This window comes from Pristiophorus japonicus, chromosome 17 (genome assembly GCF_044704955.1).
Source record: "Pristiophorus japonicus isolate sPriJap1 chromosome 17, sPriJap1.hap1, whole genome shotgun sequence".
In the NCBI taxonomy this organism is placed as follows: Eukaryota; Metazoa; Chordata; class Chondrichthyes; family Pristiophoridae; genus Pristiophorus; species Pristiophorus japonicus.
The window spans coordinates 119,809,498-119,833,776 of NC_091993.1; the positions used below are offsets into that span (position 1 = coordinate 119,809,498).

Sequence of the window (24,279 nt, forward strand, 5' to 3'; positions counted from 1 at the left end):
GCCCTCCTGTGCAACAGAGCCAGCCACGGTGCCATGAACTTGACTGCTGCTGCCCTCCCCTGATGAGTCATCTCCCTCAACAGTACTCAAAGCAGTGTAACTGTTTTGCAGGAGGATGACCACAGGGGACCCTTGCACTACCTTCTTTGCACTGCTCTTCCTGCTGGTCTTCCATTCCCTGTCTGGCTGTGGACCCTTCTCCTGTGGTATGACCAACTCGCTACACGTGCTACTCACGTCATTCTCAGCATCGTGGATGCTCCAGAGTGAATCCACCCTCAGCTCCAACTCCGCAACGCGGACCGTCAGGAGCTGGAGGTGGATACACTTCCCGCACACGTAGTCGTCAGGGTCACTGGAGTCGTCCCCGAGTTCCCACATGGTACAGGAGGAGCATAACACGTGACCGAGCTCTTCTGCCATGACTTAACCTTTAGATAGGCAACAATAATGTTAAAGTTTACTCACTGTTAGAGAAGAAAGAAAAACTACTCACCAATCACCAGCCAATCACTTACCCGTTTTACTGTGATGTCACCTTTCTGTTTCTTTTTACTTCTTTTTTGCCTTCTCCCTGTAGCTGCACAAGCATGCCTTTTATAGGCCTCCGACCCCGGACTCACGCTGCTCCAACTGCCACTGCCTCACTCTCCCGCTGGGCCTTTTATAGGCCTCCGACCCCGGACTCACGCTGCTCCAACTGCCACTGCCTCACTCTCCCGCTGGGCCTTTTATAGGCCTCCGACCCCGGACTCACGCTGCTCCAACTGCCGCCGCCTCACTCTCCCGCTGGGCCTTTTATAGGCCTCTGACCCCAGACTCGCGTTGCTCCAACTGCCGCCGCCTCACTCTCCCGCTGGGCCTTTTATAGGCCTCCGACCCCGGACTCACGCTGCTCCAACTGCCACTGCCTCACTCTCCCGCTGGGCCTTTTATAGGCCTCCGACCCCGGACTCACGTTCTTCCAACTGCCGCCGCCTCACTCTCCCGCTGGGCCTTTTATAGGCCTCCGACCCCGGACTCGCGCTGCTCCAACTGCCACCGCCTCACTCTCCCGCTGGGCCTTTTATAACCTGCCACCCGTGCCAATTCTGGCAATTTAAGCAAGTTTGGCCAGCTCCGATTTATTTCAATTTTTCTTAGGACAGCGTATGTGACCACTCTGAACTGAAGTTAACAAAATCGGCACAGGTATGAAAATCAGCGCAAGTAGATAGAGTTCCACGGCCCGGATAGCATCAGCAGAGAGGGGAGAGGGGAGAGGCCTTTCGGCCAGGGTTAGGAGCGGCAACCAGCACGGGAAAGAAGCCTTTCGGCCAGAGTTAGGAGCAGCACCTGGCACCCGGAGGCCCTTTGGCCAGAGCTAGCAGCGGTAGCCGATATCAGGAGGAGGGAAGCCCTTCAGCCAGGGCTTGCAATGGTAGCTGGCATCGGGAAGAGGGAGGCCCTTTGGCCAGGGTTAGCAGTGGCAACCAGCACTGGGAGGGGAGGGAAGTCTTTCGGCCAAGGTTAGGAGCAGCACCCGGCACCGGGAGGCTTTTCGGCCATGGTTAGGAGTGGCACTTGGAGGGGGGGGGGGGGGGGGGGGAAATAGACTTTTGGCATAAACATTTTAATAATTTAATGATGGAATGCTGCTGCAATGTGCTTGTGCAGGTTGCAGTGAGCTGGCCAGAATGTGTTGTATGTTTCACTTTCCAACCTCAGCCCGCAGTGTGTCCCTCATTACGCTGGCTACCCGATCTTTTTGGCGCAGATCTTAGGCTCCACCCTCAAAGCTAAAGGACAGACTAGGCGGCGCCAAAATTCAAACGGGGAAAGTTGGATGATTTTTTTGGGTGCAGTTGGGCCCCCAAAAAACGGGCGTAACTCTTCAAGTACAGCAAAAAACGGCTTTGGGGAAAATTGAGCCCAATATCCCTAAACCAAAGAAATTAATCCAGAGGAGAAAAAAAGATTATTTTATGAGAAGGAAATATGTTCTGACCTGTTGTATACCCTGTCCTCCGGAAACAGGAACCTGCATAATTGTCTGTCCCTGACTGGTCGGCACTGCTTGAACCATGATTGGCTGACCAGTGGATGTGATTAGCTGACCACCACTAACTTGGACCATCAATGGCTGACCCTGGACCAATAAACAACAGAGAGGGGTAAAATAAAATATAAAAGCAGAGAATTAGTGCTGTATTAGACACAAAAATACAGTACTTGTACAAGACCCAAATCATTTTCAATCTCACAATCAAGACAATAAAAGCTGAAGTTATATTTTCCCCTTTCTTTGCAGTTTTCTCCTGAAGGTTGTGATTCCTGATGGATAGCAGGCAACAGCTGTCCTCTGTAACCACTCACAAAGTGAGTGTTGGCCAGATCCTTGAGGGAAATGGAACCAAGCTCAATCCTGCCCTCGCCCGATGTCTAGACAGGCAATTTCCAGCAGGCACAGCACAGCACAGCAGCCACAAGCAGGAACCCAGACGTACTGAGGCCAAATGCCATCTTGTTTGAATTCCAGCACAAATTGGGAACATTGGCATTTGACTAAGCGTGGCAATTGCAAGAGCACTAAGTTACAGTATAGATTAAGGTTTTACTGTACGATACTATAGTGGCACAGAGCATTGTGCTCCAGCATGCTATGCCAAAGTGGCATGATATGATTTGCTATATGGCAGAGTTACCCATACAGCAAGGTTCCAATCTTGCAGTTGGTTTTGAGAAAGGAGAAAGGACGGGAAAAACATATAAAAATGGCAAGCTATCCTGGGCCACTCTTGCACACTGCCTGAAGATTGGCAACAGAAGGTCGTGAGCAAATCACATGCTGCCTCCCTCCATGAACACTATTACTATGGTAAAATGTGTGTTCTGGCTGTCATCAAAAAATAAAATTTTATACATTCTGCACATGCAAACCACATTCACAAATTAAAGTATTCAGTTCATTTGATTCATACCTGTTGTTGAATTTGTCCCTGAACTACTATCTGTTCGGTTGAATTGCTATTATTCGCTGTGTACTGTTCCATTATTAACTTGAATGTGTAAACAGCTTCTTGGCAGAATGTTGCTCAAATTGAATGGCAAAACCTAAAAAAAAAAGTTACAGGAAGATGTGAAATTCTCATTCATTCTGTAAACATTCTGGCATCAGTTATAGTATTCTAGAATTATTACAACACACATAAACACATATAGATAAGACAGGCAAGTGGGATGCAGGTCAGATGAGGTGCAAAATTCATAATTGCAATATATAATTATACACAAATGCATCCGACCAAACATACTGTAGGAAGGAGTTTGACCATGGAGTTCAGACCATGAAAAATTCCTTTCAACTCTGATGTTTTGGGCATTTTGATAATGTGATGCAAAAAAACTATGTAAAATTGCAACTTAAATAATGTATTGTACAACAATACCTCCTGGTTGTGTTATCCCTTCCCTTTACTTCCTGACCTCCAGCTATTGATGAGGTCATGCAGGAAGACGGTCTTGATCACCAAAGGCCAGCCAGCACGTTTCTCAGGGCAGTGTCCTTGACCTAACAATCTTCACCTGCTTCATCAATGAGCTGTCCTCCATTCTAAGGTCAGAAGTGGGGCTATTTACTGATTATTCCAGTGTTCCACTCAATTCAAAACTCCCTCAGGTAATGAAGCAGCCCATGCCAGCTTACAGCAGGATGTGGACAACATTTAGGCTAGGGCTGACAAATGGCAGCTATCATTAGCACCATACAAGTGCCAGGCAACCACCATTCCCAACAAGTCCAACCAGCTCCCTTTTACCTTCAATAGCATCAGTGGTCCCCACTTTCAACAACTGATGGATCCTCACTGATCAGAAGCCTATGGATCAGCCACATCAACACTGTGGCTATATCAGCAGAGTAGTGGCTAGGTACTGTGATGAGTGACTCACCTCCTGATTCCTCATCTATAAGGCTTAATCAGGACTGTGATGGAATCTCTCTCTCTTAAGCGGTCCCTCTTATCGAGGATGACTTGCTTCAATGCCAAAAAAGGATGAGTTCACAGGTGTTTCAATGAAGGACTTAATATTCCAGGTCCCGAACTACACGTTGAGGGGTGGAAGATGCCTGTGCGTGGATTTTTTTTTTAACGTGTGGTGACCGTTGCACATCAGCCACCACACGGGCTTGAAAGAGCTAGGTCTTGGTCCAGTGGCAAAGATTAACCAAGACGACTGGAGACCAGTTCTGCTGCACGGACCTAGTGCTCACACATATCGCAGTGTGGACTGGTCCATGCTGCCCCTGGGCCCTCGCCTCTTCTGGACCCCGAACTCATGCCTCTCCTGGGCCTCGATCATATCGCTCCACGATCACTTGCCGCTCCTGTGCCCCGACCTCGCCGCTCCTGCTGTACCTTGCCACTCCTGCTGTACCTTCCCATGTTCCAATCACCGACCTAGATTATGGTGACGTCCGATCCAGTCGCCCTCTTCACTGCCATCGCCCTCCCGGACCAGCTTGTGCTGTACCTTGAAGTGGTATGCTCTTTTTAAGGCCCCGGCAACTACGAGGAACATCTGCGGCAGGTCGGGGTCTTAAAAAGAGCGTGGTGACCTGGCATTCGCCGCAGCCCCGACCTGCGAAGGAACATCTGTGATGGAATAATTACTGGATAGGCGCAGCAGCAAAAATACTCAAGACACCATCCAGGACAGAACGACCTGCTTGATCTGTACCCCTGCCACGGCACACGATATCTACCGTGTCCACTACCCAGCACACTGTGGCTACAGTGTGCAGTATCTACCAAATGCACTGCAGGAACTCACCAAGTTTATTTTGACAGCACCCACCATTCCTGTAACCTCTACCTCAGAGAAGGACAAGAGCAGAAATATCATGGTACACCATCCCCTCTACGTTCCCCACCAAGTCACACACCATCCTAACTTGGATCTACATCACCTCTCCCTCATTGTGGTTAGACCAAAATCCTGGAATTCTCCACCTAACACCATCACTAAAGTACTATGACTTCAATGAAGGTAACAGTTCCAAGAAAGCAACTTTCTCAGGCAATACGTGTGGCCTTCCTCCTGTCAACCACATCACAAGAATAAATACAAAGAAATGAGCCCACATTGAGCCACCAAGACTGACTAAAGTAAATGTTGGTCCCTTAGAGGATGAGACTAGGGAATTAATAATGGGAACAGGGAAATGGCAGAGACTGTGAACAAATATTTTGTATCGGTCTTCACGGTAGAATACACTAAAACATCCCAATATTGGATAATCAAGGGGCAATAGGGAGGGAGGAACTTAATACAATCACTAAAGTAGTGGTACTCGGTAAAATAATGGGACTAAAGGCGGGCAAGTCCTCTGGATGGCTTACATCCTAGGGTCTTAAAAGAAGTGGCTGCAGAGATAGTGGATGCATTGGATGTAATGTACCAAAATTCCCTGGATTCTGGGGCGGTCCCAGCGGATTAGAAAACCGCAAATGTAACGCCCCTATTTAAAAAAGGCCAACAGAAAGCAGGAAACTAGAGACCAGTTAGCCTAACATTTGTCGTTGGGAAAATGTTGGAGTCCATTATTAAGGAAGCAGTAGCAGGACATTTGGAAAAGCATGATTCAATCAAGCAGAGTCAACATGGGTTTATGAAAGGGAAATCATGTTTGACAAATTTGCTGGATTTCTTTGAGGATATAATGAGCAGGGTGGATAAGGGGGAACCAGTGGATGTGGTGTATTTGGATTTCCAGAAGGCATTTGATAAGGTGCCACATATAAGTTATTGCACAAGATAAAAGTTCACGGGGTTGGGGGTAATATATTAGCATGGATAGAGGATTGGCTAACTAACAGAAAACAGAGAGCTGGGATTCCAGCTCTTTACATTAATGATTTGGATGAAGGAATTGCATGTAATATCGCCAAGTTTGCAGATGACACTAAACTGGGTGGCGGTGTGAGCTGTGAGGAGGATGCTAAGAGGCTGCAGGGTGATTTGGACAGGTTCGGTGAGTGGGCAAATGCATGGCAGATGCAGTATAATGTGGATAAATGTGAGGTTATCCACTTTGGTGGCAAAAACACGAAGGCAGAATATTATCTGAATGGTGGCAGATTAGGAAAAGTCGAGGTGCAACGAGACCTGGGCGTCATGGTTCATCAGTCACTGAAAGTTGGCATGCAGATACAGCAGGCAGTGAAGGCAAATGGCATGTTGGCCTTCACAGCTAGGGGATTTGAACATAGGTGCAGGGAGGTCTTACTGCAGTTGGACAGGGCCTTGGTGAGGCCTCACCTGGAATATTGTGTTCAGTTTTGGTCTTCTAAAATGAGGAAGGACGTTCTTGCTATTGAGGGAGTGCAGTGAAGGTTCACCAGACTGATTCCACGAATGGCTGGACTGACATATGGAGGAGACTGGATCAACTGGGCCTTTGTACACTGGAGTTTAGAAGGATGAGAGGGGATTTCATAGAAACGTATAAGATTCTGACGGGACAGGACAGGTTAGATGTGGGAAGAATGTTCCCGATGTTGGGGAAGTCCAGAACCAGGGGACATAGTCTTAGGATAAGGGGTAGGCCATTTAGGGCTGAGATGAGGAGGAACTTCTTCACTCAGAGTTGTTAACCTGTGGAATTCCCTGCCGCAGAGAGTCGTTGATGCCAGTTCATTGGATATATTCAGGAGGGAGTTAGATATGGCCCTTACGGCTAAAGGGATCAAGGGGTATGGAGAGAAAGCGGGAAAGGGGTACTGTGGTGAATGATCAGCCATGATCATATTGAATGGTGGTGCAGGCTCGAAGGGCCGAATGGCCTACTCCTGCACCTATTTTCTATGTTTCTAAATGGGTCATTTTCCGGTTGGCAAACAATAACTAGTGGGGTGCCGCAGGAATCGTTCGATACTAGGGCCCCAACTATTTACAATCTATATTAATGACTTGGATGAAGGGACTGTGTGTAATGTAACCAAGTTTGTTGATGATACAAAGATGGGTGGGAGAGCAAATTGTGAGGAGGACACAAGAAATCTGCAAAGGGATATAGACAGGCAAAAATTTGGCAGATGGAGTTTAATGTGGGAAAATGTAAGGTTTTCCACCTTGGAAGAAATAATAGAAAAGCAAATTATAATTTAAATGGAGAAAAATTGCAAAGTGCTGCAGTACAGAAGGACCTGGGGATTCTTGTGCATGAAACACAAAAAGTTAGTATGCAGGTACAGCATGTAATCAGGAAGGCAAATGGAATGTTGGCCTTTATTGCAAGGGGGATGTAGTATAAAAGCTGAGAAGTCATGCTACAACTGTACAGGGTATTGGTGAGGCCACACCTAGAGTACTGCATACAGTTTTGGTCTCCATATTTAAGGAAGGATATACTTGCATTGGAGGCTGTTCAGAGAAAGTTCACTAGGTTGATTCTGGAGATGAAGGGGTTGACTTATGAAGATAGGTTGAGTAGATTGAGCCTATACTCATTGGATTTCAGAAGAATGAGAGGTGAAATTATCGAAACATATAAGCTAATGAGGGGGCTCGACAAGGTGGATGTAGAGAGGATATTTCCACTCATAGGGGAAACTAAAACTAGGGGGCATAGTCTCAGAAGAAGGGGCCGCCCATTTAAAACTGAGATGAGGAATTTCTTCTTTCAGAGGGTCGTAAATCTATGGAATTGCCTGCCCCAGAGAGCTGTGGAGGCTGGGTCATTGAATATATTTAAGGTGGAGATAGACAGATTTTTGTGCGATAAGGGAATAAAGGGATATGGGGAGTGGGCGGGAAAGTGGAGCTGAGTCCATGATCAGATCAGCCATGATCTAATTAAATGGTGGAGCAGGCTCGAGGGGCCAGGTGACCTATTCCTGCTCCCATTTCTTATTGCCTGTACCATCACCTTTGCCACAAGCCTAATTTTTTCCCTTCTTTTCACCAAACCCTCACAAGCTCTGATATTCCAAATGTAGGCTCTGCTTACAGAGCTCAATCTATACCTGTCTCAGGTAGCCACATGATGAACAGAAAAACTGAAGAAGTTATAAAGGATGTTTTCACTTTGATGGATAAGTAATTAAAGATATCACCCATCATCTTGATTACATTAAGCTTCAAAGCAACAATTACATTATCCATTACAATGATGCCTATCCTAATCTGCAATTTACAGTGAATCACCATTTGCTTAACAAATGTTCCAATATTTAGGTCAGAAGCAAGAATACCAACCCATATCAACTGTATTAAAACACGAGTTGAAAGTAACATGCCTCACGGTGTTCATGGATTTCACATATAATTTGCCCCTCACTAATTGATAACCTCTACCTTAACTAATACTCATTAACTAATTTAATAATTGAATCAAAATTTCTTAGGATTTTGAAACAGAAAAGCAGTTGCCCTATAGCATTAGTTTTCCAGCTACATACTTAGGGCTACTACCATTTTTAAAAGATACATAGATGATATATATGCCTCATAAAACAAAAATTCTATTTCCATCACATAAGGGTGTAGATGACTGGTGAGGTCAGGATTGGGATTAACTGTAACGTTTCCATGCAAAAAAGTCTCTACATTCATAATCTGGGCTCATACATAAAGAATGGCCTCTTGGCAAACTAAGGGCCCCTATCCAAACTAAGGGATCCTATGAGAGGGGATCTCATAGAAACGTTTAAAATTCTGATGGGTTTAAGACAGGTTAGATGCAGGAAGAATGTTCCCAATGTTGGGGAAGTCCAGAACCGGGGGTCACAGTCTAAGGATAAGGGGTAAGCCATTTAGGACCGAGATGTGGAGAAACTTCTTCACCCAGAGAGTGGTGAACCTGTGGAATTCTCTACCACAGAAAGTTGTTGAGGCCAATTCACTAAATATATTCAAAAAGGAGTTGGATATAGTCCTTACTACTAGGGGGAATCAAGGGGTATGGCGTGAAAGCAGGAATGGGGTATTGAAGTTGCATGTTCAGCCATGAACTCATTGAATGGCGGTGCAGGCTCGAAGGGCCGAATGGCCTACTCCTGCACCTATTTTCTATGTTTCTATGTTACCTGCGGAACCATATCCCAGCAAGGAGCAGGGAGAGTGCAAAATTCATGGAAAGGGACAGAAAAGTACACTGATCTATAAACTTGCTTGGAATAATTCACATTTCTCAGACTATTCTTTCAACTCCCCTTAAAGCATTTTGCAAATAAATCAAAATTGATCTGATTGTAACAATAGTGGTTTAATAAAGCTGGTATATGCATACCTGCTTTTTAGCAACTCCCACTTTGTGATCATATCTAACGTACCATTTTCCCCCTATACATCCAGCTGTGAAAAGTTTTCTTAATAGCAATTCCTGCTTCTATGTAACTGTGTGCAGAAATCCTGCTCATTATCTTTGAACCTGAGGCTTTCACCTCCCAATGTGATTGGGCTTGTTGGTCAATGTGCCAGTTTGACCACCTATTTGTTATTGTGTGGGTGAGGGAGGAACGGAAGTCGAATTTCCAGATGGCTCAGCAAAGATAGCACTCATCACTGCGTGAGCAAGAGGGTGCTTTGGATAGGTTTAAGGAACTGAGAATTCAAAAGCTAGCCGCACAAAAATATGACATTTCTGAATCTCAAGTTTCTAGAATTCAGAGGTTTCACATTATTCTTTGCAGTGTAAAAAAATCACAAGCATTCTCTTTAAAAAAAACAGGATGTTATAGTGCATTCACCACTGTTGTAAGATGTCCGAAATTTAGGCAAATAATAGATTGTCAAACACCAAACCAGTCTTGATTTTTGTTGCCGTTGCTGCTTCATCGCTATTTGCGAGGTTGTCTTGAGCGTTTGTGATTAAGCGAGTTCCACTGTATCACCTTCCAAACGTTGTTGCTATTGGTTAGAAAAGTCTCAAAGTTCCATTTACAAGTATAGCCAGTACGGGATGGACTACCACATCTGGGCAAAGCAAAATTGAGTTTGAAGAAATGGAAAACAGGGACTGAGGGCAATGGAAGTAGGTCACAATGGTGCCTTCATTAAATTTTCAGCTCGTGACTCCCAGATTTATTATACATCCATTGATAGCTGTACTAGAAATATTAGCACACCCTCCCTTCATGTGCCCTTGTAAGAAAATAATGTTCCCTTACTGAACCAGTTTGCAAATTGTTGGATGAAGGGGGAGAGAGGAAGTGGAGACAAAAGATACAATGTCTATCTGCAACTTTTACTGAAGTATTAATTCCAAAAGGGACAATTTTAGTTATGTTAAGATTTTCAGGAATGACAAATATATAAATTTACAAAACTGTGACATTTCTATGTCTGTTGTAGTACTTACTTCCTAACACATGAGGGAACTCTGCATTGCTCTGAGGACTTAGAAATTGCATCACAATAGAGACCCGTAAAATACTTACATTTTTTTGCCCACTGTGTCATTTTTTTAAATCCCTCATTCAGTACCTATTTCTACCAATATTTAGAAGTACAGTGCTTTTACTAATCAATACGGCACTTTCATTGGCAGACGTACATTGGCAGTTCATAAAAACATAAGAAATAGGAGCAGGAGTAGGCCATTTGGCCCCTCGAGCCTGCTCCGCCATTTAATAAGATCATGGCTGATTTGATCTTGGGCTCAGCTCCACTTCCCTGCCCACTCCCCATAACCTTTCACTCTCTTACTGTGCAAAAATCTGTCTAACTCCACCGTAAATTTATTCAATGACCCAGCCTCCACAGCTCTCTGGGGCAGAGAATTCCGCAGATTTACGACCCTCTGAGAAGACATTCCTCCTCATCTCGGTTCTAAATGGACAACCCTTATTCTTAAACTATGCCCCCTAGTTCTAGATTCCCCCACGAGTGGAAACATCCTTTCTGCATCTACCTTGTTGAGCCCCCTCAGTATCTTATATGTTTCAATAAGATCACCTCTCATTCTTCTAAACTCCAATTAGTATAGGCCCAACCTGCTCAACCTTTCTTTGTAAGTCAACCCCTTCATCTCAGGAATCAACATAGCGAACTTTCTCTGAACTGTCTCCAATGCATGTATATCTTTCCTTAAATAAGGAGACCGATACTGTAGGTGTGGTCTCACCAATACCCTGTACAGTTGAAACAGGACTTCTTCCCTGCTTTTATACTCTAGAGATTCAACTAGAGATTAGACGCATTGGATAAATGTTACATGGAAGGAACAGAACAAACATTTGGACCGCATGAAATGACGACTTTAAAAAAAAAACAGTTACACTGTAAGCTCATGCATCGTGTATATATATTTTCTATTCTGAAATAACAATGGTTTATTGTTCCAGAATGAAACCTGTAACATTTCAAACTGGCTTAGATGTACAATCGATAGGTCAGATTGCTATAAATATTGCATATTTCATGTAAACACTTTATAAAATTAAGGGTATTAGTAACAGCAGGTACAACTAATTCAGTCTGTGAGATAAGAGGCCTATTAATAGTTCACTCTTGTTGATTCCCTCTTTAAACTATGCAGGTAAACTGGAGACATTGATCAGGCAGCAAGGCTACCTCTGCAGGCAGAATTCAGCAAACTTAGCACATTAACAGACTTAGTGACCGCTCAAACTATCTGCTCTACCCCTTCACAATGTTCTCCCCTTATCCAATCTCGGCTGATACTCAATAGTTCAAGTGATGTCCCCTGGTGTATTGCACATATACCATTTTTCAAAAGGCATGTGTCACAAATTTGAGCTGTTCCACACCACATCGTCTACAGATATGCACTTTCCAGTATGAGTCACTGGACAACGGTCAGGAATGGGAACTATTTATGATTTTATCCCTCCCTCGCCCGCAGGCACTGAGGCCAAAAGCAGCACCTTTTTGTCTGCTCTGGCCAAGACTAGTTATTTCTACATGGATCATGGATCCATATTTTTTTTTTAAAACTGTATCTTGCCAGCGACGCTCACATCTCATAAATGAATAAAAAAATACCTGCAGATCTGCTGTCCCACTGCTTAGTCATTTCATAATCTTCTGTAATGTATTAAAAATCTTAGATTTGTACACACTGGCTGTCTACAAAACTTCACATCCTGTTGTCTCAACTGTTCCCATTATATATTTATAATGGAAATTGCCTGGTTCAGACCATGTGATTATACTCTCCTCCCAGTGGTGGCACTGTAGCACCTCAGTTTTGCACACACCTCCCCTCCCCTCTCCTCTCCTCAGCCTCTACTGCAGGATAAATGCTATGCTCCAACCAACTCTACTTTTGCTTCCCAAATTTCTGCTAGTTTTTTCCATTTAGCTATAAATAATATAAAAAATAAGGTCAGAATGTATGACGTTAAAATGGGGATTGAATTACTTGCCTGGTCTAATTATCTCCTACCCTCTAACCTAAATTCAGCTGGTCACGACTCCCTGTGTGTAACATGATAGGAAATTGATAACAAATTAATGAATAAATACACATATAAACACACATACATATACAATAGTATTATGACCAGGAATATACAGCCTATTAAACGGTAAGTTGATCTCGAGGCTTTGGTCATGGAGGTGGGGGCGGGTGGAATTGCACGAATGGAGCAGGTTAAGAGGTAGGGAGAGGTAAGACCATAAAGGGTGTTAAACACAAGAATGAGGAAAATTTTAAAAAGCCGTAATGGGAGCGGGCTGGTGAGAAAGCTTCTCAGATCCTCCGACTGTTGTGGCGAACGTTAATTTTAAAATTTGGGACCAAACAGTTAGCATCCGATTCCTTGGCAGGAGTCACTCCGATTAATCAATTAAGAGTGCAGTTGAAACAATTTACAAAAAAGAGAAATGTCATTGTTTTTCATTTTTAACAATTACTGGTAGCTGTTGGCTGACTGCGAGTTTGCGTCAATGTTTGTTACTCATTTATTGGTACGTTCAGCATCTATTCACTTGTCATTTGTTCCTATTTAACAAAAACATTGAAACCATCTTTGAGGTACAAGGCTTTGTGGTGTGATGAATGCATTTGATGGAAGACTTTAATAGATAGATATATTGTTAGAAGAGAGACGTCACGGGTGATAACATTTGCTTATCAATATGCTTAGAATACCTGAAGAAATCTGTACCAGCTTTTATTAAAAAAAATTCTTTTCTGTCTAATTTATCAGCTTAGTACAAATCCATTGGCAGGATAGATGCACCAACGTCAATGTTCTCTCTCAGGTCAACATCCCCAGCATCGAAGCATTGACCACGCTCAATCAGCTCCACTGGACGGGCCGCAACATCCGCATGCCCGATACGAGACTCCCAAAACAAGCGCTGTGCTCAGAGCTTCGACACGGCAAGTGAGCCCCAGGTGGGCAGAGGAGTGCAACATCCCCACCGACACCTAGGAATCACTGGCTCAAGACCGCTCAAAGCAGAAGAAAAGCATCCGGGAAGGCGCCAAATACCTCGAGTCTCTTTGCCAGGAGCAAGCTGAAGCCAAGTGTAGACAGCAGAAGGAGCGCACGGCAACCCAAGCATTCCGCCCACCCATTCCTTTAACCACCGTCTGCCCCACCCATGACAGAGACTGTAGGTCCCGCATTGGACTCAGTCACCCGGGAACTCATTTTGGAAGCAAGTCATCCTCGACTCCGAGGGACTGCCGAAGAGAGAAGAGTGCAAGAGACATTAAATCAAATCAGATCTCTATGCATTTTCTTCACCCGTTTATTTAAAAATCTTTGCATCTGTTTCATTTTCTTCTTCACCAAGATGTTGGCAGGAAAATGGAGGGGAGAAAAAAGACATGAGCAGCAAAAATAAAGCACTCTTCAGCTAGTTTGTTGATAAATTTCATGTCAATGGATGTGAAGTTGAGTAATGGGCTGGCAATGTTTTTTCTATGTTGCCACTGCTAGTTACACAGCATTTGTAAGCATAAAGAAAAACAGAAAGGAGACAAAGTAAAAAAGATTAACATGATAAAGGTTTGAATTGTTCACAGATGTAGGAATTTCAGGGAACATCAGTACTGTCTTATTTCCACCAAAATATCCAAACAGCAAATGTGATTAAATATAACTCTAATAAATATCAAGATAGGGCATCTGTATTTCTTGTTTATGCTCATCATTCTTTAGTGCACAGTCGAGTTTCATTACTGGTTTTTCAATGTCTTCAAGATCTAGTATAGCATTGTTGTCAATAGGCATACTGAGAACACTGCTGCCAGTAATGCCAATTCCACCGTCTCATAAATCAAGAGACAAACTCTTAAAAATCAAGCAATTTGGTATAAAAATCATGAGTTGCTATTTTTCTCCAAACATAAACCAATATAGATTTATAAACTGTCTTATTTAAATAATTTACATTCCTTTATTACTGTAGTTGTGCCCTTTAAAAAAAGGCGAGCACGTGTAAATTTACTTTTTTCCGTTGATAACATGGGGGCAATTAGTATTTTTCATTTTCAGTAAAATAGTAGTTATGCTTATGCCCTTACACGTGCTTTGTTCAGCCTATATTTGATATAATTAATTTTTTTTCTAAAACACAGAAATTTTAAAATAAACCACAAAATGTACACAAGTTTGATCCTTGTAAATCCAGTCTGGTTCACTTACGATTTCTTTGCTAAATGTAAATGGGTAATCTATATTAATTAATTATTGATTATCCTATTGCTATTGTTTCAAACAAAGAAAATAAAATTACAAATTGGTTGAAGCCATTGTAATTAAACTTAATTTGGAGTTGTTTGAGCTGCAAAGTGGGTGCTGGTTCACACACACAGATAATTTGATTTGCAGGGTTGCTGTGGTAGCGGCTCTGATGACGCTCGGGCATATATTTACATTGAGCCAGGAGCTGCGCTTCATTCACCCACATGGTGCTGCATTCGCCCCACTTTCGAGAAATCACAGTAATTCAACTGGCTCCTTTGAGGAGAGGAAGGGGAAAAAAGCATATACGAGCTCAGTGTGAGCGGCGGCTCCTTGGAGCCTGGGAATCACTACTGTCCTCCGTGGACAGAAAAACCGGTGCGCCTTTGCTCCCGGACAGGACGTGCATTCCTCGACATTCACTCTCAGATAGGGAGGTGAGCGTGACCAACTTTGCAAGGGGAGAGGAAAAAAAATCGCGAGATTTGGCGGTTCTATTGCAAGATCATGAGTGAAGCTTAATTTTAATTAAAAATTCTATCTCTGGCGATAAATTTGCAAGAATTGGCATGTCTGTGTTCCTCACAAGCGAGCCAAAGGTGGGCAGAGGAAACGTTACAAAGACACCCTCAAAGACTCCCTGATAAAGTGCAACATCCCCACTGACACCTGGGAGTCCCTGGCCAAAGCCCGCCCTAAGTGGAGAAAGTGCATCCGGGAGGGCGCCGAGCACTTAAAAGTCTCGACGCCGACATGATGCAGAAATCAAGCGCAGGCAGCAGAAAGAGCGGTGCGGCAAACCAGTCCCACCCACCCTTTCCCTCAACGACTATCTGTCCCACCTGTGACAGGGACTGTGGCTCTCGTATTGGACTGTTCAGCCACCTGAGGACTCATTTTTAGAGTGGAAGCAAGTCTTCCTTGATTCCGAGGGACTATGATGATGATGTTACCCACATGATACAAGCTGTGTACTGCGCGCCATTTGTGATGTTCTTAACTCACCACATTCAGGCATGGCAACAGGATTTCATTAAAGAATAATTGTGGGGCATCAGTGCCCAGCTTTGTACACAATTATTTTTTCAAAAACAGCCACAGGGTAGTTACTCTGATGGTTCATTTGGTGAAGTGAAATTAATTTGGTAGGATAGAATTCAACCATAACATTTCACAGATGGTGAATCTTTTATGGGTTTGAACGCCATAAAATTAACAAATGTAGACTGATTAGATTGCTGCATGCCAACTTTAGTTGTACTTCTGTTGCAGAATTTCTCCTGTATTTTCCACTTCCATATAATTAAAATTTCCATACCAAAAAGTCACGAGTAGTTTGCTGCATGAAAACAATATGTAAGCTTCACATAATCACGTTCTGGCATGGCATGGCAGGCTGCCACTGTTAACACAATCAAGGTTTTTTCCCTAGTCTTTTAGGGCATGATTTTTCAATTGACCATATACACCATTTTCAGCATGTGGTTGATTACCACTGTTCTATAATGTACAGAACAGAAATAATACAAAATAATTCTTCCCCACTACTGGTTTCAATTTTGGGGACTTGTTCAATAGGAAAGGTCACAACGAAGTAGAATAGTTACTAAGCAATTTCTATTACTGTACCATCCATATAGCAATGAGCCAAACTAATTTGGCTTTCTACCATTTACTGACAGATGGAAAGAAGGAAAGCCTGGATATCTAAGGCTGCTCACTTTTCCATCACTTTTTAAGAAAATGTTTTATTCAAAAAAAGTGCCACTTATCTGGATCACCTTTGCATCCTAATCCATACAAAGTTTCACTTAGCCATCACCTCTGTTCTTGCTGAGTAGCTCACTGTCCAATTTAAAATTATCAATGTGTTTAAATCCCTTATTGTCTTACCCTTCCCTATTTCTGTAACCTCCTCCAGCCTTCCAATTACACCCCAACCCCGCCCCCAGAACTAGAGTTCCTCGGACTCTGGCCTATCGTGAACCTCCTAATGTCACCTTCTTTGGCTCGGCGCCCACTTTTTAAAATGTATTCACGGGATGTGGGTGTCGTTGGCAAGGTCAGCATTTATTGCCCTTGAGAAGGTGATCGTGAACCACCGTCTTGAACCGCTGCAGTCCATTGTAGCAGTTTTTTTTGTTACGGCAGAGTGGCTTGCTAGTAGCTATTTCAGAGGGCAGTTAAAAGTCAACACATTACAGTGGGTCTGCAGTCACATAGGTCAAACCGATTTATTGATTACACCGTGGGATGTTTTTCTACCTTAAAGGTGCTATATAAATGTACTTTATTGTTGTATCAGTAGATTGCAAGTTGAACAGAACTTTTATAATTCTTCATTATAATACAGCAGTTTGCTTGGTTCACAATTTACTTTTGCTAGACTTGGTATTTCCCAACTTTATGTTCCACTTATTTCCAACACAACCCCCCAACTATGTTGACAGTTTAATTTGAAGCATAACACGAGCTGTAATGATGCAACAAGCCCTGTAATGATGGATAGTGATGAACTCAGGCCTAGTTAAATCTCCTACAATGTCATTTTTGGATTTGAAACAAAAACCTAGTCACAAAATTAAGATACAAATTAACAAAAAAAAACTTTTGATTACAGTTGCGGTAGCTATATTTAATGTTTATAAAAGCAAAATACTGCAGCCACTGGAAATCTGAAATAAGAACAGAAAATGCCAGAAATACTCAGCAGGTCAGGCAGCATCTGTGGAGAGAGAAACATGTTGCCTCATCTGCTTTTCCAGCATTTAGTGTTTTCATTCTTAATGGTTACACTTGCTTTCTCTGTACACACACATCTTTGTGCATTCATGGATCACCATATTAGCATGATTGTTCCAATGCACATTGACATTTATTTAACCTTTAATTACTGCAAATAGGGCAGCACGAGCCAGCCCACACTGCAATATGCGCGCGCATTAGGTCTGTGCAGCAGAGCAGGTCTCCAGTCGTCCTGGTTAACCCTTGCCACTGGATAAAGGCCTAGCTCTGTCAAGCCCGTGTGGTGGCTGATGTGCAATGGTCACCACACATTATAAAAATCCACGCACAGGCAACTTCCAACCCCTCAATTGGAGTTCAGGACTGGAATATCGGGTCCTTCATTGAAACATCTGTGAACTCTTGTGGAAGCAAGCCATCCTCGTTCGAGGGGCCACCTATGAATTACTGCAAGTGACCAGTTCTGCACCATCTGGCTACAATAAGAGTCACTGAAGCTCCAGGGCTTCAAAAATGTTGTATCTGAAGTGCATCGGCCCCACAGACTTTGCAACAACATTGAATTCAAATTCCTCCCAGCACTACCACCATCAAATGACAAATTTGTAATTAGGAGTATTTCACTCTCGTAAAATGTGGCTCAAAATACTTCAATCATTCTGCTAGGTCGATGCCATGTGAGCACATGCTCATTAACATTTTATGCAATAGTTCTCTCCATTATTAATGATTGAAAACTCTTGACAGCAGAGGATTTAAGATTGGATACAAGTAGAGGGATTTTTCTACTGTATTTAGTCTTGGCAAAAAAATTCAAACTCCAGGTCAAACTCAAATATGTGCATGACTGCAATTAACGTCAGTTGAGGAGATGTTTCAGAATGTGTCATCAGAACCACAGTGTAATCACACTATATAAATAAAAGTTATTATACTGTACAGAAGGAGGCTATTCAGTCGGTTGTCCCGGCTCACTGAAAGAGCTACCAATTAGTCCCACTCTTGCCCCATAATCCCGCAATATTTTTTCTTTTTCAGTAGATATCCTATTCACTTTTGAAAGTGTTGAGGTAAGTTACAGTGACTGAGTACTGGAATAATGGCCCTGAAATTCCGGTTGACCTCTTCCCGCGGGCAAATGACCTAAAAACAGAAAAAAGATGCGCACTTATCTGCTGCTGCTGCGCCGCCTGTCCGAACTTCCGAGCCCGAGGCCTCTGGTGACTGCGTGTTGCAGTGCGTGCACGTGGGGACGTGCGCAGGCCGGGATCTGGAGACAGCAGCCAATCAGGTACAGTATAGTTTCTCACTCATAGCAATATGAGTTACGTAAGTACGGAACTCCTATTACTATGAATGAGAAACTCCCCCCAAACACCCAAAACAGTAAAAAAAATAGAAAATAAAGTACACATTTAACATTCATTTAAATTAAAGTGGTTATAAAAAAGTTTGCCGACTTTTTAAAAAAGTTTTTTTTAATTAAGCCTTAAAATAAACTTACCGTAGTGGGGAGGGTTTTTAAAAATGAAATGTGTTTTTATAACTTTATTTTTAATGTGTATTTTTAAACACTTGCGCCTGTAAAAGTAGGCTATACGCCTGCTTTTTCAGGCGCAAGATTTTAACGGACATTTGCTGGGCAGGATATTCATACATATCAGAAATCTTGTTCTGCAAGTGTCCTCGCTGCTGATCTGTCAAACCAGAAACTTGACAAATCGGAAAAGCCGTGTTTCAGCGCATGCGCATTGCCTGCTGAAACCCGGCTTTTCCGGGTCCGTAGAAACTTCGTACAGATCCGGGACATCAGAATTTCAGTGCCAATATAAGCTGAGTAAATCAAGTCAGCCTGAATGTGTAGGGTAGGTTATGTCTGACTAATCTCATTGAATTTTTTTGAAGGGGAGTGTCTATGGATGTTGTCTATATGGACTTCCAGAAGACAATTGATAAGGTTCCATACAAAGAGATCAAAAATAAAAACAATCGATATTGAAGATAACCTTGTGACATGGGTCAGTAATTAGTTGGGAGGTAGGACATAGAGTAGGGATAAAGGGAATGTACAATGATTGGCAGGATGTAACAAGTGGTATTTCTCAGGGATCTGTACTGGGGCCTCAGCTTTTCACCTCATGACTTTGGGACGACACTCCATGCTTTACAGCCAATAAAGTACTTTTGAAGTGCAGTCACCATTGTAATATAGGAAATGTGGCAGCTAATTTGCACACAGCAAGGTCCCAGAAACAGCAATGTGATAATGACTAGATAATTTGTTTTAGTAACATTACTTGAAAGATAAATATTGTCCAGGACACCAGGGAGACTGCCCCAGCTCTTCTACAAATAGTGGCATAGGATATTTTACGTCCACCTGAGGGGACAAATGGGGCCTCATTATAATGTCTCACCTCCGACAGTGCAGCACTCCCATCAGACAAGAGTACTACCTCAGAGGACTACCATTGATCCATGGCCAACACTTTTACAAGTTTACAGATGACACTAAATTAGGAAGCACGTAATTTGCATAAATGGGAGCAGGAAGTTACAAAGGGACAAAGAAAAATTGAGGGGGCAAAACAGGACACAATCTTAAAATTAGAGCTAGCAGTGAAATCAGGATTCACTTTTTCTCAATGGGTAGTGGAAATCTAGATTTCTCACCTCTAAAATATCTATGGATTTCAGGTCAATTGAAATTTAAGACCCAGACTGACAGATTTTTACTAGGTAAGGGTAGTGCTACATATCAGGAGGGGGGGGGGGGGGGCGAGAAAGAGATAAATAGAAATGGAGATAAAGATCAGCTATGATTTAACTGAATGGAGGAACAGGCTCGAAGGGATGAATAACCTAACTATATTGCTAAATGTCTCTTTTACAGATGTACATGTACAACATGAATTTCCTACATTTAACTAAAAACTATGTTAAAACTTTCCAACATGCTTGGTTTGCTTTTTGGATAAATCGATTAGATAGAAAAAGTGTTGTGACAGTTTGGCTGTTACCTGGTTATGATAGAGAACCCATTTCAAACAAGATGGATGTCTCTGCAATTCAATTTCCTAAGTCAATTGTTTAAAATAATTGTTTATAGAATTATGAGTGTTGCAAACAAGTTATTGACTGCAAATAAACAAGAACAGATGGATTTAACTATAGTTCAGCCATTTAAAAAGATTAAATTTTGAAATTATACACAAATTTTCAAAATACAGGAGTCACTATTCTTGTTACAAAATACATGAATGAGTTTCAACACAGATATTGATTGATTATATAACTCAAAATGGAATTTATTTTGTCACCTAATTTGTGAAGCTTCTGCAATTAAGTATTTAACTATGGAACAACCACATAAGAGAGACAGACTTGAGAGTTATATAGTGCATTTCACGACCTCAGAACGTCCTAAAGCGTTTTACAGCCAATTAAGTACTTTTGAAGTGCAGTCACTGGTAATGTGGGAAATGCCATAGCTACTAAAACAGGTCAGAGACTGGATATTCTGCAGGAAATGGCTCACCTAACTCCCCAAAGCCTTTCCCTCATCTACAAGGCAAAGGTCAGGAGTGTAATGGAATACTCTGCTTGCCTGGATGGGTTCAGCTGCAACAAATGCAAGCTAAACACCATCCAAGACAAAGCAGTCCATGCAGCGGAGACTATGAAATGCAATGCAGCAAGTCATCAAGGCTTCTTCAGAAGCACTTATCAAACACACAACTCCATCATCTGGCACAAGGGCAGCTCCAGCACTTCCCAAGTTCTCCTCCAAGCCACACACCACCCTGACATTGTTGCTGGGTCAAAATCCTGGAACTCACTATCTAACAGCATTGTGGAAGTACCCTTGCCAAATAGACTGCAGCAGTTCAAGAAGGCAGTCCACCAACAACTCAAGTGCAACTACAGATGGAGTCTAATTGTTGGCATTGCCTGTGACACATCTTGAAGAATGATTAAAAAGTAATGTCAAGCATACAGGAAGTGTCTGCTTATGGTCCAAGTTTTATTTGAAAGAGCACTTACAAATTAAGAAAAAGCACATGGTTGCAATTATCAATTCAAAAAAAGTTTATTAAAATTATAGCATATTGTGATAAACTGTACTGGTAAAGCAGCAGGCTTTAGTTTATTCTAATCTACATCCTTTTTCTTAAAAAAAGTGCTTAGAATACCTCAATTAAAACACAAGGAGCCCATAAAGACCAAGATCAATAGATTTTTGGGCACTATGGGAATCAAGGGATAGGGAATTCAGGTGGGAAAGTAGAGTTGATGCAGATGCTCGAAGGGTAGCATGGCCTACTCTCGCCACTATTTATGTTCTTATATTAATCTCGTACACATTTTTAATTTAACATTTTCAAAGTCACCATTCAGTTCTAATATCAGTACCCTTACAATTTTTGTAACAATCACTTTAAACAACTGTCCTTCAGAATTATTGGCAACAGATCTATCATTAGTTGGTTAATTTGAAGCAGTGACATGTTATAGGAAGAAATGTTCTTAAATTGATAGATTTATTTTGTGAAACTATCCTATCATCTCAAATAAACCATCCCTATTACCAATACTTCATCGCAATTGTTGGTACAGTTCAAAATGCCTTCCATAGACAATCCAAATTTGAAAGGATATAATTTCAATTTTCCAATTCAAGTGGATATATGAACAAATATTCAGTTAGGTTTACTGTAACCTCAATGAGAACACAGATTGAGACCACATTTATCAAATGTATTACCAGAGCCATAATCTCTCTTGTACACTGGGCATGACAATTGTTTGAAGTTCATATTGATTTTCATCTTTATCTTGGGAACTATGAATACTTTTGAACAAGATTTGCTGGAGACAGTAAAAAAACTGAAACCCATTTATTTTACTGAATAAAATGCAGATTCCAAATTCAAGGAAGTGCTCATTCAAAAATGTAAAAAAGGCAAGAAAACATAAACCCGCTCACAAAGCAAACTAAAGATTGGGAATGTAAATTAATTTATATTTCACACATAAATCAGTGATATCATGATTACTTCAAATACAACAAATTCAATGAATTACAAGCAGGCATCAACCTCTCAGTCAAACATAAGCAACATGTCACCCAAAGACAGGTTTTATATTTTTGAAAACATCCCCAGGGGACTTTTTTTATACCCTTGTATAAAACCGACAAATGTATTTTTATAAATTGCTAATCAATTTCTGAAACAATAAATCCTACTCTGACAGTATCTGACTTGAATTAAAATCAATACATGTTATTTTGTACACAAGTTCCCATATGAACAAGAGTTGAATAACCCATGTCTGCATCTGAATTTCCCAACATTTTAGAAGATATAACTGTCCACATACTTAATGTGAAACATTACAGCTTGCATTAACACAGCACTTCTCACAAGCAAGATGATGTCTCAGACCGGGATGCAGAAGGTACCAAAAAAGGGGATTGAAAGGCTAGACTGGAGATGGCCAAGGGGTGGGTTTCTTTTTTTGGAGACAGGCAGGTTGGCATTAAATCACTTGCACACAAGTGCATTCCTCCACGTAGATCAATATAGGGCAGCATTAAGAATGCCAGTGAGAGAAGATTTACACATCTGCAAAAAGCAAGGACTGCACACAATACACTGCATTCCTGTACTTCAAGCTGCCGCTCATTTCACTCCAGGACTACATTGCGTGCACAATATCCTTAAAAGGACATTGTTTGAGAACAACTTGTATTTATATAGCGCCTTTTAACATAGTAAAACGTCCCAAGGTGCTTCACAGGAGTATTACAAGACAAAAAATTGACACCAAGCCACCACACAAGGAGAAATTAGAGCGGGTGACAAAAAGCTCGGTCAAAGAGGTACGTTTTAAGGAGCGTCTAGAAGGAGGATAGAGAGGTTTAGGGAGGGAGTTCCAGAGCTCAGGGCCCAGGCAGCTGAAGGCACGGCCACCGATGGTTGAGCGATTATAATCCGGGATGTTGAAGGGCGCAGAATTATAAGAGCGCGGAGATGCAAGAGAGGCTGATAACGTAAGGATCAATATTGCCCTGCAATAATAATAATGCATATAAGACAGCCCTGAATAGGCCCGGGGGGGGGGGGGGGGAGAACGACATGATTGTTTTTCTCCCCCGGACCCCGCGCGGCCGCCATTTTGCCCACCGCTTTCTCGCAATTTTCGGGGGGGGGTCGCTTCAGAGAACGGCGGCAAGGCGGACCGGGAAGGGCGATGGGCAAGGCGGACCGGGCAGGAGAAAGCGCGGGCTTGCAGGAGCGGCGGCGGCGGCTGAGGTAAAAGCGAGCGCTCCACGCTTGGCGCCAAATCCCCTCTTTCTCTGCCCGTCGTTCTCTCTCGTTCTCTGCCTGCCTGCCTCTCTCTCTCTCTCTCTCTGTAAATTACGAATATATTGCATCTTTCTCCCAATATGTGAGGGGGAGGGGGGGCCCCCGCGCCACCTCGCTCCCATTCCCTGTCCAACTCGCGCTCTCAGCCTGTTGGCAGCAATTTGCCGGACTTACCCCGCGCTTTTGCCCCTCTGATTGGCTCCGGTATTAAACACAATGCCCCGGCGGCGAATAGGAACACAGCAGCACAAAATGGCGACCAACTGCGAGCAGCCTTCTCCTTCGCGAAACCGCTCGCTGCGCATGCGTTATCCGGACAGAGGGGAGAGAGAGGGGGGGGGGGGGGGGGGTTGGTGGTGGTGACACTGCGCCTGCGCGGCGTTGGAGGCTCTGCCGGGGAGGGGAGGGGGAGGAGTCATGTCCAGACTGGACAGCAGTGCGCAGGCGCATCTTAACTTGCTCGCATCGCAGCTAGGCCGCTGGAGGGACACGTGATCCTCCGGTGAAGCACTGCGGCC

At 42.8% G+C, this 24,279-nt stretch overlaps 1 protein-coding gene across 4 annotated transcripts in view; it reads right to left on the reverse strand.

Moving 5' to 3' along the window:
* LOC139228067 (nuclear transcription factor Y subunit alpha-like) overlaps positions 1–24,047 on the reverse strand; it is a 62,001-nt gene extending 37,954 nt beyond the window's left edge. For 3 of the 4 annotated variants that reach the window (XM_070859230.1, XM_070859228.1, XM_070859231.1), the window contains exons 1-3: positions 23,936–24,047; positions 2,961–3,093; positions 1,988–2,128 (exon numbers count right to left, since the gene is read on the reverse strand). In XM_070859230.1, coding sequence (XP_070715331.1) covers positions 1,988–2,128; positions 2,961–3,032 — 213 coding nt within the window. In that variant the 5' untranslated portion in view covers positions 3,033–3,093; positions 23,936–24,047. Of the gene's footprint in view, positions 1–1,987; positions 2,129–2,960; positions 3,094–11,988; positions 12,125–23,935 lie in introns of those variants that run through there. The other variant, XM_070859229.1, reaches the window with a different exon arrangement.
* Positions 24,048–24,279: the final 232 nt, after the last annotated feature.